Genomic DNA, 17,530 nt, shown 5'->3' on the forward strand with positions numbered 1-17,530 from the left:
CAAGATTAGTTTTAATCCGAGTAATAATAAATTAAATTCTCGAAACTGTTAGTAAATTCATGAAACTCACAACCAACTACTGAAAACTGTACACGTGAATATAATCTAATATTTAATATACAATTGCGAGACAATCATCGTTTGAGATCTAAATTTATAAAGGAACTTAAATAAAGAAAACTTTAAATTATTCTAATTTTTCAATGATACAAACAAATATTTATACTAGTTCTTAAGATATTTTAACATACTTTAATTAAATTAGTAGTTTTAATAATAACAAAATGAAAAATGCAAAAATGCGAGTACATCGTAATGTTTATATTATAAATAATAATAAAAAATAATATAAGTTAGACCGAAAGAAAAAGTTATCAACAGAATTAATGTGACCGCGGCCAGCAAAACGTCCCACTTTGTCGCTTGCCATAAGGACGAGATTTGCTTGTATATTTATACGAATAACCTGACGTGGCGTCCGTATGGCAAGCGACAAAGTGGGACGTTTTTCGGCCGCGGTCACAAATATTGTCATAACTATAGACTATTACAGTGATTCTCACACGCAAGTTGTGAGAAAGCGAGACAGAAATAGTCAATTATTTCATACTTTAGCGCCGTTTCATAATAAATAAGCATAAGATTGTGACATAAAAATCTTCACTGTTTTTAAAGCATTTATGAACTGAAAATATGAAATGTTTCAAAACAGGTTTTTATTTAAGAGCAGTTAAGAGTTCGCAGCAAGTCGGCCGAATTTCACCTTCCCATACAAACGGAGTTTCATTTTAAAACTACGTGTTGGATTGTAATGAAACTTTGCACATACAATGATATGAGGTATATCTATGCCTGTAATTAGTTTATATAGCTACAGCTTGTAAAATAAACGAAATAGTGCAAAAAAAAGTTTTGTATGAAAAACTTAAATTCGCTGTATTTTTTTAAATATGCTATCTGAAGCTACATAAACTAATTACAGGCGTAGATATACCTTATCATATTGTAAGTACAAAGTTTCAGAGCAATCTAGCCAGTCGTGTTAACATGAGATCGTAACTACGTTTGTAAGGAGAACCGAGTTTGGGGGGCGTCCATTAATCGCGTCGTATTGTATGGGGGGGGGATGGGGTCAGCAAAAAATCACCAATGATCACCACAGGGGACGGGGGGGGTATGGACACGTATCACGTGTATTTTTTTTTTCATCTGTGCTATACTGTATTATAGTCAATAAAATAAAAATAATAGTTAGGTTCATTTGTTAGAAAACTGTTCTTTAGTTATCGAAAAAAATACACGTCATATTGGATGGGGGGGGGGTCCTGAAAATATCACCAAAGATCACCATGGGGGAGGGGGGGGGGGGGCTCTAAAACAAGCCAAAAACGTATGACGCGATTAATGGACGCCCCCTTGCTGCAGACTCGAAGTTTTTATTTGTGAAGGCAAAATATTATGCCCATAATACATCGTTAATTCATTGAACTCGTATTTTTATTCATAATTACAACCCAAAAAACACCTGAAACTTGTAAGAACTGTAAAATGTCAAAGATATGTCTCTGTAAATCTGTAAATTTTCTTTTTTATAATACAAGTATTAAGAAAGTCACGTCTAATAATATAGATCTATATTTGTTCGTATCTATACGAACAAATATTACGGTACCTTATAGCCCATATTACGGTAGTGTATACATATTTTTGGTACTTTGTTCGTATCGATATTTTCAGACGAGACCGTACCTACTCCGTTCACTGTGACGAATGGTTAGGTATATAAATAGTAGCGGTTAAATAAAAAAATAATATTTTGCGAAAACTAAACAAATAATTCATTCATTAATTTTTCAACAATCGACCACACAAGTTACTGAATATTTTTACTGCAAATTATTAATTGGAGAAGAGTACAAAACATATTCATTCAAAAATATAACACTAATTGCGATAATTTCAATACGAGTAAGTGTGGCGAGTATGCCAGTAAACTTACCAGTAGGTAAGTGTAGCCAAAGAGAATTTGGAATAGAGGTGGATTGTCAAAGAAAACTTTGTAGCCACGGTAAATTTACTACCATCTTTCGACACACGATTAAAACTTATAGAACTCCATTTGACTTTGATCCTGGTATGTGCTAAATTTAAATATCAAAAAGGACCGCCATCATCTAATAGATCAAAGGCTAAAGTTATGGCGGCATCGGTTCGAGCAATGGCGTCATAACCTTTAGCCGATGTTCGGTAAGATGGCGCCACTTTTTGATATTTAACAAATTTAATACATATCAGTGAAAGAATAAGGATCAAAGTCAAATGGCGTTCTAAAGGTTTTAATCATGTGACGAAAGATGTCAGTAAATTTACCGCGGCTACAAAATTTTCTTTGAAAATCCACCTCTATTTCAAATTCTCTTTGGTGTAGCTGGCCATCAGATTAGGATCTATTACACATTATTAGTGTATATAGCGAGTTCATACATTTTCTTCTCGCGTTTATTGACAAATATATAAACTCGCATCAAGAACCAATCAATGTGTAAACAAACCCCAATGTGAAGCGTAGACACACTTATGCCGCAGCCACACTTACCCGTATTTACCGTCTTGCAGTATTAAAAATAAATAAATGCAAAATAAACAATAGTTAATTTCAGAATCCTGGTATCGGCACCACATTGTAAACAATACATTGGAAACAGATTTCAAAACTGTTTTCAACTGATTATAGGTTATAATTTCAACGAGGCCATGACCACTCTGTGCCTTACGAGAACAAATTGCGATCTAGTCTTTACTCCTTTCAACAAATCAACAATTATACACATTATTTCAACAACACTGCCTCGACACACGTATTGCTGCATAGTCTAGAAGTTGAAGCTTTTCCGCTCAACATTTAAATATGATGAATTTTTAGGTAATGTACTAGTAAGTAAAGCTGGCCGTCACATTGGACCTGTTTACACATTCATTAATGTTTATGTATCGGGTCAGAGGTGTAGGGTTAGAGCTGGCGTAGTTTTATTTGACGTTATAAGCACATTGTAAATATGTGTACTTGGAAAATAAACTATCTTTATTGTTCATAATTTTAATAACAAAAGTCAAAAGTACCGTGATTAAATATGTTAAAACGGGTCACTCACGTATTTTAAGTCAAAAACGCTCGACTTCTTTCTCTTCCGAGTAGTATCGTCAGGAGCTTGCGTTGACGGACTGGCGTTTTCGACTTAAAATACGCGAGTGACCCGTTTTAACATATTTAATATGTTCATGTTTATACATTTGCCATAGCAAGTAAACAAAGTATGAACTCACGATAGACACTGATCAATGTGTAAACAGGCCCCAATGTGAAGGCCAAACTTACCCGTACTGATCTTAACATTTTTTCTCAACACCTCAACACTCAACGATCACTTCAAAAATACCCCCTTCGTATAGGGAGCGTGCATGAACTGTAGGAGGCAGCACAGGAGCCGTCAAATTTTTGGCGCGAGGCGTAAATGTGACGTTTATTGTTCCGATGTAGCCCACAAGATGGCAGAACCTACTATGCACAAGAAAACACGTGACGTGTAAATGTACATGTTTATGGTTCCGATTCAGGCCACAAGATGGCAGACCCTCCAACGCGCACGGTCCCTACTGACTCATATCGCTTACTTGGCAGTCTAGAAGTTCCGGAACCACTTATGCTTCAAGTCGATAGCGTCGAGAATCGGTTGTCCGTTGTTGTTTCTCGGTCTTCACTTACACACATGTTTTAACGAGCCCTCAAGACAAAATGAGTTATAAAGTAGAGTACGTGAGGCGGCTGAGGTATCTGGAACCAAAGGAATTCAAAAGGCTACCCATAAGCTCCATCATCCGACACATGGAAATGGTCAAAAAGGCTCTTGAGTAGCTAATGGGTCTTTCCTTAGGGGGCAACTACACAAAAGATCCCTATGGGTCGAAGTGTATCCGCAAGGGCCCCCGGTAATTAGAAGATAAGATAAGATAAGATAAGACGCTCGGCGGGTCGGAGTACCTAGAAGTTCTGCTGGCGCTTCCGCTTGAGGTCGATGGCGTCGAGGATGGGCTGCCGCTTGTGGTGGTAGCGCGCGCGCAGCTGCTCGATCTCCGCCTCCATCTCCGAGTCCAGCCGCGCCATGCGCGCCTCCAGCTCCGACACCGACAGGAACGTCAGCTGTTCCACGTAATACTACATTACGGTACAAGTGCCAAAAATAGGAAATTCGAATTTACAGTACATATGGCCCTTTTAATCTTCGACACAGTAACGTAATATGCTAATTTTCACACTAGTGCGGTAAAGTAGCACCATATGTACTGTAATAGTTATTTACGATACAAGTGCGAAAAATAGGAAATTCGAATTTACAGTACATTATGGCCCTTTTAATGTTCGACACAGTAACGTAATATGCTAATTTTCACACTAGTGCGGTAAAGTAGCACCATATGTACTGTAATAGTTATTTACGATACAAGTGCGAAAAATAGGAAATTCGTAACGAGTAGCGGTAAATTAAAACACGACCGAAGGGAGTGTTTTAAATCGACACGAGTTGCGAATTACCTATTCGCACGTGTATCGTACAACGTTTTTCAGTACATATGGCCGTTTAAACTTTCGACATAGTTACATAATGTGCTAATTTACGCACTAGTGCGGAAAAGTAGCACCATATGTACTGAAAACGTTTTTATTAGTAACACGACTGGGGTTATATTTGTTGTGAAGAGTTAATAGTCGCGCGTTTATGTCTTTTGTACTAATATTTTGTCTCAGTAAAAACTGACCAATTTTCATTAATTATTTAGGTTTTATAGTGAAAAAAAAAGTATTAAGCGCTAGTAGCCTAGCGGTAAGAGCGTGCGACTTGCAATCCAGAGATCGCAGGTTCAAACCCCGGCTCGTACCAACGAGTTTTTCGGAACTTATGTACGAAATATTATTTGATATTTACCAGTCGCTTTTCAGTGAAGGAAAGCATCGTGAGGAAACCGGTCTAATCCCAATAAGGTAAATATCAAATGATATTTCGTACATAAGTTCCGAATAACTCATTGGTACGATTCGAGGTTTGAACCCGCGACCTTCGGATTGCAAGTCGCACGCTCTTACCGCTAGGCCACCAGCGCTTTATTGGTGCAATAAGCAGTAAAGAAATAAATAATAAAATGATCCGGTAACTATATACCTAGTAACAGAAATACAGGTAACTAAAACCACGAGAGTTAATAGCCATAGCAAAATACAATATGTAAATCATGGTATGTATTAGTTATTATTTATATTAATGTCAGAAATCCATTATTATTAGTTCATAAATGTTATTCACTCAGCAGGGTAATTAATTCTGCTGTTGTCAACTACCAATGATTGGCATATATTCTACTATCAAACGTTTTAGAAATTTTATTAACTAAAATTCTTTAAGATTAATATCAGCATTGCTTATAAGAATACACTACCCAAACACCACCCGATGCGCTACGCAAGCCTGGACTTACGCAACTTGATACCGGTATTGAAACCAGTTACCGGTAATACCGGTCAGTGAGTGGCGTCGAGCGGTAGCAGGTTGGCAACATGAAGTTGACATACGAATTCCATGTTTCTTTTGATTTTTATGTTTTTTTTAATATCAAACAAAAGTAAAAAAAGCATTCTAATAATAGGTTAGTTGACAAGTTTTTATTAATGGTATCAGTCGATCAGGTTTGTTTTGAGGAATAAATATCTACATGGGACCCATAAAACGATACAAAAGTCACAAATGACAGTCAGTCTGACAATAGCACTTTACTGATGAAACGCTCCTAATAAAATGGCAATACACAGTGATGATACCATGTCATAGAAGCCGTTACGATGTATGGAAAATTGCGAAATTGTCGGTGAAGTATTGCGTTTATGTATATAGTAGCTTACAAGATTATTTCTAAATAAAATGTAAGGAATCAAATGGTAGGTGCCATTATTTTTTTCTTTTTAGATGTTTAAGAAAAACTTACATTTTGAAACTTTGAACTGTAGTACTTTTTAAATATTGCACATTATTTATTAAGTTTCCAATTCATTGTGATAATTTGATCATTTTTATATCTAAGAGTATTTATTTAGTTAATTAAACATGCGTCAACAACCCTATTATAGGTAATCGTGAAGAATCACAGTTAGTCATGTTATTCACTCAGTGGGATAGAATATGCTTTTGTTAGCCTTACTAATGATGGTAAAAAAATTACTTTCAATTCTTTTGAAACTTTTTTGTTTAACTGACACTAAAAAGGTCAAAAACAGAGTAGACTACCCAACCACCACTCCATGCGAACGCTACGCAAGCCTGGACTTACGCAACTTGATACCGGTAATTGAAACCGGTACTGGTACCGGTATCACCGGTCAGTGAGTGGTGTCGAGCGGTAGCAGGCTGACGACGTGTAGTTGACTTACGAATTCCATGTTGCCGTCTTCGACCAGCGCGCGTTGGAAGGCTAGAGCGCCGGCATCGCCTGCTATGCCTTCCGCTCTGAAAAAAAAAATATAATGAAATAACTTTAAGAAGCGTAATACTGTTATAGTAGATGTTGAGCTAGGCGCCTCCCTAAGGCGCATATGATGGAAATATTCGCTGACCTCGGGTGAAATCTCGGAAGCTCAGTTGGCAGAGCGATAGTGATCTGTTTCCTACCGAGACAGCCACATTTCTTAAGAAGCGCGTCGATGTTGTTTGATTTAACCAGTATGTGTTGCATAATAAATATTATAGTTCACTATAACGTGGCATAATGAGCATTATAGTTCTCTAAATCCTAGAATCACAGAATTTAAATACCTCACGGTGTCGTCTCCTGGTAACCTTAGAGGGCCGGTGAGCGTGCCATTAGCCGTGCCTATGTTGAGATGGTTCACTTCTTTTTTCTCGAAATGCTCGAGGAACAGCGGACGATATTTCGGTCGGTTGGTGTCCATTGGATCTGTGTCGTGGCCTGTAAGAATAACGGAAAAATATGATAGTGCCTGAACTACGGAAGGTGGAGGTAAGGAAATAAATCTCCATGTACCAAAAAGTGTCATCAAAAAACCTTAAATAGGTGGCGCTACAATACCTAGAATACTTGAACAAAAAAATCAAATCATAGACAGCGCACTTCACTCCGTCAATAGCGCCTAGGTTCTTAGCTACTCTAGCGCTACTCTGGAGAGATTTGGAACTATTATTTATAGCTGCCAGCTGGACACTTTTGCAACAGTTCTACCATAAGAGATGTCACTCCTCTTAATTACACACTCCATAGCCTGAACAATGAATTTTGGCAATAGGGAGTATTACTGCAATGTTCTGCCATCAGAGTGCAGCACTAGCACGTATCTTAAACCATAGAGTTACTTATACATACTGTGCCTTAAACTGTTGACAAGTTTTCACAGATAATAAAATGTGATATATTGATGCATCAAGGCGGTTTGTTTACAAAGGCCCTACCGGGAAACGCAAAAATCGGCATTTATTTATCTACCTCTTTATCGCTACATAAACTACATACATTTCCCATGAGCCGTGGCAATATGCCGGGACAACGCTAGGAAGAAGAAAAAAATAAAAAATACATAAAGTTGATATCATATCGTAATGTAAATGCATTGTTCCATATTGGCAACAATCTTATAAGACAATTTTACATAGATCAGCCTAGCGCCTCAGTGAGCTCATTAAGGCATGTGTTGTTTGCTATAGACGATGATATATTATAGTTATATTATTTTAAAACGTCGGTGGCAAACAAGCATACGGCCCGCCTGATGGTAAGCAGTCTCCGTAGCCTATATACGCCTGCAGCTCCAGAGGATTTACATGCGCGTTGCCGACCCTAACACTCCGCATCCTTGTTGAGCTATAGGTATATAGTTATATACATAGAAAACATCCATAACTCAGGAACATATATATTTGAAAACACATAAATAAATAAAAAACCCGGAAACTCCTGTAGGCAGTGTTACTACCGACTAGGCTAGGCAGCAGTCATTCTTACACGTTCGCCATTAGACACATATCTGAACACGCCTCTGTTGTCAAGGCGTTAGTGCTTGTTCAGATATTTTGAGCACCTTAGTCGCTACGATGTATCTGATCGCGACTGTACCGATTGCTGCCCCTACCTACAAGTTTACGTCGCTCGTTGACCAAAATACCCAGGTGTGGGCACGTGAGGACCCATACACTTGTACCGTTTTATTCTGTGCGTACTTACGTTTCATGGTGGCGAGGTCTGCGTCGGGCTCGTTGATGACCATAGTGCCCAGGTCGTGGGTCAGCTCGGTGCCGTCTCGCGTGGGCACTAGAGTGCCCTCGTCCCGTTTCTTCATTGTTGCGTCATCGTAGCCCTCGCCCTGGTCACAAAAAAGTAAATGAGTTATTTTGCAAGCATGTTTAAAGCAAGATATACACCAACTGAACTATGGTTGTGCGAGATCCACGATGTGACTTTACTTCAGTACCAAAAAGTGGTGGAATGTCTATACTCTGTATCTTTGGGTATTTAAATAAAAGTAAACAAAGTCTACCCTCAAATGCCTTAAGCCAGTTGAGGGTAGATGAAAACATTACATGATCAAATAATGTCGGTTAAAGTCAGGTCGTTCAGAGACAGATCCAGGCGGTTTTGTATTTGGTTGGTTAACCAATAAATGTTATAACTACCCGAAAATGTACAAATTGTTTGTTTACTTTTATTTAAATACCTAAAGATACAGAACCTTAATTATAAAGGTCTAATGTAAGAATACTAAGAATCAAATTAATGATAAAATATTTATTAGCTACACCTTTTACTCTTCAAAAACTGATGAGAAATCTACATTTTATCCACATGAGTGGCAATCATATGTATATTATTTTTAGTTGCTTTCTCATGTTCTATTTTCTCTTATTTAGTTTTAGCAATATAAATATATGTAGCACTATTATAGCAGCTTCATTGTTACGCTGCATAGCTTAAACCTTCTGTAAGGTTTGACACATCGAGTTAAATTAATTGACTTGAAGAATATTCTGGTGAAATACCTAAAAAAAATACATTATATATGACAGTGGTTACATACAGCGCCCGCAATGATCTTGCCGTCCGGGGTGACAGTGGGTTGTTGCCTGAAGGCCTGTGTTTCTCGTATTTCTCTCGCCTCGGCTATCATACTGCTTAGTATTGACGGGTGTTTCGCGTTACCTGCAATCACATTAATATTGTAGTAAAACACACTACGGGTAAGACATACAAGACCACGAGGATAGTGGAGTGCCATGCTGGGATGAATAGTAAAATTATATAACTACACAAGAAGAAGACGACCGGTCTGGCCTCGTGGGTAGTGACCCTGCCTATGAAGCCGATGGTCCCGGGTTCAAATCCTGGTAAAGGCATTTATTCGTGTGATGAGCATGGATATTTGTTCCTGAGTCATGGGTGTTTTCTATGTATTTAAGTATTTATAAATATTTATATATTATATATATCGTTGTCTAAGTACCCTCAACACAAGCCTTATTGAGCTTACTGTGGGACTTAGTCAATTTGTGTAATAATGTCCTATAATATATATTTATTTATTTACACATATAAAACTATATATCATATACGCAACTTTGGGTAAAAATCAAATTATTTTTAACAAATTGGTTTGTGTTTTTTAAGTAGTCACACTAAGTAAAGTCTATTTTTTATCCCGTAGACTAAAATGACATTTCATGTGTTGCTGGTTTTTAACGTCTTATAAATAGTGATGAACTACAACCGGTTCTAACCGAAAATAAACTATTAGGAGTTACTTATATAGGCATGTAACACCATTTTGAGGCATTTAGAAAGTTTGTATCCAGGTCTAAACACGATATTTCTAATATTTAAAAGCGATTTTATTGTAAGATTAACAGTCACCTCGAAGCTCATAATGCAATTTTTAAATGTTTGAGTGGATTAGTAGTGAGTAGATTTTATTTATTATTTACTTCCTATCATGTAGTGAATAGATTTCATTAATTGTTTATTTTGGATCTAAAATTAATTTAATATTTATCGGTTATTCACAAACCGAAATCAAAGATCAGCACTATTTGTTTTAAGCTGGTCACATTATTTCTGCGTTTGACATTTGTGGTTGTCATTTTAGTCTACGGAATAAAAGAACAGACTATACTATAATTTTGTCATATATTCAAGAAAAAGTGACGAAGCCTCTAGTGGCGAAGCAATAGGGAGCGTGCATGAACTCTAGGAGGCAGCACAGGAGCCGTCAGATTATTAGCGCGAGGCGTAAAATCTTATGTTTATTGTTCCGATGTAGCCCACAAGATGGCAGAACCTACTATGCACAAGAAAACACGTGACGTGTAAATGTACATGTTTATGGTTCCGATTCAGGCCACAAGATGGCAGACCCTCCAACGCGCACGGTCCCTATAGGGCCGATATAATCTAATAACTCAATATAAACATTTTTCGGGGAAACAAATAGCAACAAATTAAGTTAATATCTTCCAACAATAAGTTTCAGAGTAAAATGTCTATGCCATATGGACAGACAGACGGAATTTAGCAAATTATAAGGCGTCCGTTTTTGCCATGTTGACTACTGAAGCCTAAACCACAAACAAAAAAATAAAGGAATGATATTATTTACCAATAAACTCGTGTGTTAGCAGGTACTCCGCAGTGGCTCTTTCTTCCGGGTTCTTTATAAGGCACTGCGTGACGAAGTCGATAAATTCTGTCGACCATTGGTCTGGTTCTCTGAAAAGACAACTCCAATCAGCAAATGTTGATCACCACCCTATATAGGTTAGTCCCACTGCTGGACACAGAAATCCTAACATTGGACGGGCTCTAATCCCCACCCTAGCTCAAAACAGAGGACGTCATTCCACTCACACCTTTGAGTTTATTGCCAGATATAGGTTTACATAAAACAGACAAAACAAACCAAAAATAAAAATGTTTTGTACAAAAGCGAACTTATTCACATTATAACTACATAAGTCTATATAATACCGAAAAAAAATGTCATTTAAAATCTAACAGATATCTTTGCATTTTAAACTCTAGACATATTATTCTTCTTCTTCAACCTAGCGTTTTCCCGGCCTAGCGCCAGGGTCCGCTTTCCTACTTAATATTCTCCACTTTGCCCGGTCTTGGGCATCCTCAGATGTGAGATTGTTTTCTTCCATGTCCGCTCTCACGATCTCCAGCCAGCGCTTCTTAGGCCTACCGCGGCCGCGTGATCTAGGGCCTTGAACAGTGAGGTTGAGGCATCTATTTCCGACGTAGTCTACTGGTCTGCGGCTTATATGGCCATACCATCGGAGGCGACTTTCCTGCAGCTTATCCGCTACGTCACGAATTCTGAGGTTGCCACGGATGTGTTCGTTACGTATGCGATCTAATCGCGTAACGCCACACATCCATCGCAACATCTTCGTTTCGGTGACGTGAAGCTGCTGGACATGTCTTCCGAGGACAGGCCAGGTCTCGCTACCATATAGCATTATTATTACAACAAAAAACCTGAGATAGTATTTTATACAAGCCTTATTGAGCTTACTGTGGGACTTAGTCAATTTGTGTAATAATGTCCTATAATATTTATTTTATTTATTTTATACAATCGTAATAAAATAGAGAGCTTTTCAGTCGAGTACCGTGTTCAGGCAACGAAGCTTGCTGAGTTGCCTAAGTAAGGTACGAGATTGAAATACTTTTTTTTTTACTATAAAACCTAAATAATAAATGAAAATTGGTATCTCAGTAGACAAAATTGTAGACATACACAAGCGACTCCCGCCCCGCGCCCGTTTGTTTTTTTCTAGTTGACTACAGCGTCGAAATTAATCTTATAGTGGAGTAGGAGCCCATACATGAAAAGTACGCAATTATAGTTTGGTATACGAAATTTTAATTCAACCATTACGGTCGACGAGTAGAAGAAGACACGCACTTAAAACTACCTACGCGCTGCATGGCGATGGAGACCTGTCGGAGCAGCCCGGACCCGCAGCGGGGCTCGCGCCGCCGGCCCAGCTCCTCGCTGCGCCAGGGTCCTACCGTTTCGTACAACCGTAAGTAACCACATACATAAGCATCTGGTAAATACCATGAAATTTCACATTGGTACAGTCAGCAGCACATAGCTCAACCCCTTGCATAGAATTATTTGTCAGGGGGGGGGCAATCTCCATAGACTATATAAGTCTCATGAACGCATAGAAGCGCCATCTTAAGCGGTTAAGGTGCTAACATATTTCTGATTCGAACACATCCTCAATTTTCTTTTACCAAAAACTATTTGGTCTCGAAAGAGACCTTAAAGGAGAAGAGATTAAATTGTGCAGATGCACTGGTCCATAAATATAAAGTATAATGAATAGTTCTTCAGGATACCTGAAGGAGGGCGGCGGCTTGGTCGGGATCATGAAGATGGCCCGCATGGGGTGTATGTCGCCGTAGGGCGGCTTGCCCTCCGCCATCTCCAGCGCCGTGATGCCGAGCGAGCAGATGTATCACTCCACCCTAGTCGCGCATACAGTGACGAGTGAGACAGATATAGTTGTAGCTATGTTCACCTGAAGGAGGGCGTCGGCTTGGTCGGGATCATGAAGATGGCCCGCATGGGGTGTATGTCTCCGTACGGCGGCTTGCCCTCCGCCATCTCCAGAGCCGTGATGCCGAGCGACTAGATGTATCACACCACCCTAGTCGCGCATACAGTGACGAGTGAGACAGATATAGTTGTAGCTATGTTCACCTGAAGGAGGGCGGCGGTTTGGTCGGGATCATGAAGATGGCCCGCATGGGGTGTATGTCTCCGTACGGCGGCTTGCCCTCCGCCATCTCCAGCGCCGTGATGCCGAGCGACCAGATGTCGGCCACGCAGTCGTAGCCGATCTCCTGGATCACTTCCGGCGCCATCCAGAACGGTGTGCCGATTACTGTGTTGCGTTTGGCCATTGTGTCCTGAAAGAAAATATTGGGGAAATTATCTTGTGTCATTTAATTGACGCAGGAACCCCTTCTCATTGACATCAATTTAAGCCCTTTGGAATGAAATTAAACATGCGGATTTTCAACGGTAGGTGCATACAGATGTATTGCATAATTATTTTCCATCGTATTTTCACGGAAACGTACGAGCGTGTCTTGCTATTTCAGTCAGTTTCGGTACAAAAAGTACTGACGTTGACTGAAGCGGCATGACAAATACGAGCGTTTCCGAGAAAATACGATGAAAAACAATTATGCACTACATCTGTACGTGCGGAAGAGAATGCATGGCTACAATCAAAGCAATATACCTAAGTATATATCTGTCATAAGCTTAAGATAAGTTGTGAAGAATAACGTTGATAACATATGTAAAAATTAAGAAAAAATATTTGTAAACTTGTGTTTCTCAAGGATCATTTACTTGTGTTCATTTACCTTTTTATATCTCAGAAGCTATTATTGAACAATAAATACTGCTGTTATTGTTGTAGCTCTGGCAGTGTACAAGTTTGCCACTTCTAGTGTACCGTATTTTACGTAAAGGTAGATTTTTAGGACAGCTAACTCTGTGTAATACAAAGCTACACTTAAAATGCTACAAACAGATGTTTTTCAGCAAAGGAGCGATGAATAGTTACTACTACATCTTCGAAGATTATTCTTGCTGCGGATTATAATGCTCGTAAAGATATTGGTGCACCAATACTAAACCACAACACTTACTGTAAGTTGTCCAGCGACTCAAAAGTCAGTCAGTTTGGCGTGACCCTCAGTATTGAGCAAGATATTCCCCGCCTTGATGTCGCGGTGGATCCTTCGTCTTGTGAACACCCTTTGATGTTCCTAGAGACATTATTGGACCGATACTAAAGGACTGTACTTACTGTAAGTTGTCCAGCGACTCCAAAGTCAGCCAGTTTGGCGTGACCCTCGGTGTTGAGGAGTATGTTCCCCGCCTTGATGTCGCGGTGGATCTTGCGTCGCCGGTGCAGATACTCCAGGCCCTTGAGCGTGTCACAAAGTATGGTCGCTATTTCATCCTCGGAGAGGGTCTTCTTGCGGAGCCTCATGATGTCGGAGACTGAGCCTGCGCCGCAGTATTCCATTACGATCTGGAAAAAGTTACACATATCTACTTATTATAGGAATGGCTAAATTGTGTTGATTCTTCCCAATTTCAATCAAATATTGTCTTATTTAAGAGAAGAAGCAGATTAGGCCGTTAGGCCTATAACTTAGGATAATTACCCAGAGGTCGGTATTCTTGAAGTAGCTGCCATAGTATTTGACGACGTATGGACTGTCACACTGCTGCATGATGCTGATCTCCTTGATGATCTCCTGCAGGTCCGTGTCCACTGGCACTTGCTTGATGGCGAGGACCTGCCCGCTTTCTTTGTGGAGGGCCTGGAATCATTGCATCATGGAAGTACCTACATCTCTTTTCTTGCTAGCTAAAACCATTACCTGCATCGGAAGGTCTGAGTTCTGCAGGTAACGAATTAGTACCTAGTTTAAAAAACTTACAAATCAAGTAGATATAACGTTCTAGAATAAGTAGCTCACGGAAATACGATTCAATTGACACATTGACTTGTCCTACTGTGTCCTGTCCTTGGCCTACTTCAACTTTCCATCAACATCGGTAGATATACTTGAAATATTATTCCTTTCTGCCCTATCGATGGGCATGTGTACCCATATATCACAAAATTGTGTCACAAGGGAGCAAAATGACATATTTAGGGCGAGGGCGTACATTGAATCCTAAACGAAGCGAATATAAAGATAAAGATAGTTTATTTTCCAAGTAGGCATATATTACAGTGCGCTTATCCCTTGGAGTGATGGTGGGCCGTCGACTCCCGACCGATTATGTCATTCAAATTTCAAATTTGAATAATTGAAATACAATCAAAATTCCAATAACTCAAAAACGACATATGCCACTTGAAAAGTTATGAACGTCAAATAATGCTACGCCGGCTCTAACCCTACACCTCTGACCCGAGAAAATTTATTCCTCCTAAATTGTAGAAGGGTATCCGAATATGGGACCGGCAAAAAACTCAGAAGGATACTATAATAGATTCTAAAATAGAATCCTGAACGTAGTGAGGGATTCAAGTGTGTTACGCCCAAGATGGAAATAATTTTGCTACCATGTGACACGTACTGCTTTTCACGTCACCTCCTATGAACAAATTATGTATAAAAATATTATTTTAGCAAAAAAATTGTATGCAAAAAATATAAAAATAGGGTCCTAGATCAGGAAAGTGTTACTTTGATCCCTCCTAGCAGGGAAGAAAAAGCTCTTTTCCGAGTGATGTGAAAAGGAATATTCAACCTATCGTTACTTAGCAGTACCAAGGTCAGACAGAAATTTCCACTAATTCTTATTAGTTTTCCCTCGTTAGATTTTTTTTTAAATTTTATTTGTGTTAGGAAATTAGAGGCTGGTGCATTTAGTACAAGATGCTAACACTAAGGTACCTTATAAACGCTTCCATAGGACCCCTCTCCAAGCTTGCAGATGATGTCGAACACCTCCTCCGGCTGCCGAGTGAGACTCTCCTCCGAGAGCTTCTTCAACTCACTGCAACAAACAAACACAAGCTTGTACACAAATTGAAAGAAAGAGACAAGATATCGACTATTTTCTCGCGCGAGAAACGTGAAAATATAAATCCTATGGGAATAAAAGAGACAAATATTAATCGTTGGTCGCTGACAGTTAAATCTGCTATTGCTAATAATGTTCTCTCATTGCTATGATTCACAGCGTCAGCGGTTTAGTTGGAAAGGTGCTGACTTCTGAAAAATGTTTCGGGTATAACTTCTGCCTCACAAAGGATGAGATTTCCAAGTAAACATGTTTATATGTAAATGTAATCTTATGGTATACGAAAAGACGAAAGAAAAATTTGTCTGCATGTGAAGCATGGATTCCTAAGTACTTTAACATATAATTTCAACCCTCAATTCCAAACCAACATACTTGTAAAATATTCCATATTTTAGCAAACAGGGATATGTTTTATTGTAAACATTTACTTTATGATAACTTTTTATCAGTAAGACCAACTTATGCAATGCAAGTTTAGAGTTTAAAATAGTGCTATCTATCTGACTTTCAGAAGTCCGAGTTTCGGAGATGATAACAAAGCTTGACCTTAGTTAAGCACTTTAGCATAGCATCTAGTGCGCATTCTGCCTTTGAAGAAGACAGTCATCAACGTCAACAAGAAAAGAAAAGATTTAAGGATCCCGAGTCCAGCGATGAAGTTCTTAATAGGAGTGGCGCTGCTATATGCAGTGTTTACTGCCGCAAATGCCACCGGCTGCACCGTCTGTCTCAACGGCCACTGTCACGCCTCGTCCAGTTTCTACGACGGCATCAACAAGCTCTCCAGCAGTCACATGGCTATCGACTTCAACTCCAACATCCTCTACATCTACAACGAAGGCATCAAAGCCATCAACTTGGACACCAATACAATGACACCTATCCCGATGCAAGGTAAAGGAAACTACTTAGGCGTAGACCAAGACACTGGAGATTTGTATTATTACAAGATCGCTAATTTCAACAACACCATCTACAAATATCATCCTAAAACTGGACAAACTGAAGTTATCAACGTCCCGATTCCAGAAAATAGTCCGCCTCCACTAAACGTTCTAGTACACAATGGTTCTCTGTATTTCAACACGCATCGTGAATCTGGATATGATGTGGCAAGTGGATTGAATATCTTAAGAGGATCTGTGATTGAAAGAATACCCGCTTTAGAAAACTTCACTGTTAACAACATAGTGATTGACAAAAATGGAATTATGTACATCAAGTCCGGTCCAGAGATCTACACACTGAAGCCAAACGCGAATGAAGCTGTTTTGTTAGTACAAGCAAAATACTTGATAAGTGGAGATAGGAATGGTGAAGTATATTTCTTTGACCCGACAAATAGGTACATCTACAAAGTGAATGCAGATGGCGATGACTTGATCAACATCGGAGCATACGACGCTTCCAGGGATGGTCGCAAGCGACCAAATCTAAAGGAGTTCATCTTTGACAAGAACGGAAATCTGATTTTCAAAGACAAATGGTCGACTTTGTACTATAAATCCGATACGGCAAAGTGCACTTTCACCTTTGAGGGAAACACAAGTCGTACTAGAATAACTAAATTGAAAAACGGTGAATAAAATGTATGAAACTTGAAACAGATATCAAAAATATATCTAATACTTAGGTTTAAACATAATTTCAAACTAAGTGTGGCCCGCTCGAACTGGCGGAAGGCCGTCGCTAAACATAAAATCAAAGTAAGGCAACTGTGATTAGGGTGTCCCGGTGTGTTGCCGGTAACTAGGTACAGGATTTCTTTACGAAATCAACCCCGGAATCGGAAATTTCGGTTCTTGCTATACAAATTCAGTACCGGAAGCATTCCCTGGCTGT

General features: G+C 39.1%; 1 protein-coding gene across 4 annotated transcripts in view; it reads right to left on the reverse strand.

The window, feature by feature from the left end:
• Positions 1-1,338: 1,338 nt before the first annotated feature.
• Positions 1,339-17,530, reverse strand: part of LOC133518722 (serine/threonine-protein kinase hippo) — a 56,267-nt gene continuing 40,075 nt past the window's right edge. For 2 of the 4 annotated variants that reach the window (XM_061852401.1, XM_061852399.1), the window contains exons 2-11: positions 15,556-15,658; positions 14,308-14,466; positions 13,944-14,171; positions 12,821-13,029; positions 10,700-10,809; positions 9,128-9,249; positions 8,278-8,416; positions 6,858-7,011; positions 6,476-6,551; positions 1,339-4,198 (exon numbers count right to left, since the gene is read on the reverse strand). In XM_061852401.1, the coding sequence (XP_061708385.1) occupies positions 4,040-4,198; positions 6,476-6,551; positions 6,858-7,011; positions 8,278-8,416; positions 9,128-9,249; positions 10,700-10,809; positions 12,821-13,029; positions 13,944-14,171; positions 14,308-14,466; positions 15,556-15,658 (1,459 nt within the window). In that variant the 3' untranslated portion in view covers positions 1,339-4,039. Of the gene's footprint in view, positions 4,199-6,375; positions 6,552-6,857; positions 7,012-8,277; positions 8,417-9,127; positions 9,250-10,699; positions 10,810-12,820; positions 13,030-13,943; positions 14,172-14,307; positions 14,467-15,555; positions 15,659-17,530 lie in introns of all 4 variants that reach the window. The other 2 variants (XM_061852400.1, XM_061852402.1) reach the window with 2 other exon arrangements.

Source organism: Cydia pomonella, chromosome 6 (genome assembly GCF_033807575.1).
Source record: "Cydia pomonella isolate Wapato2018A chromosome 6, ilCydPomo1, whole genome shotgun sequence".
NCBI classification, from domain to species: domain Eukaryota; kingdom Metazoa; phylum Arthropoda; class Insecta; order Lepidoptera; family Tortricidae; genus Cydia; species Cydia pomonella.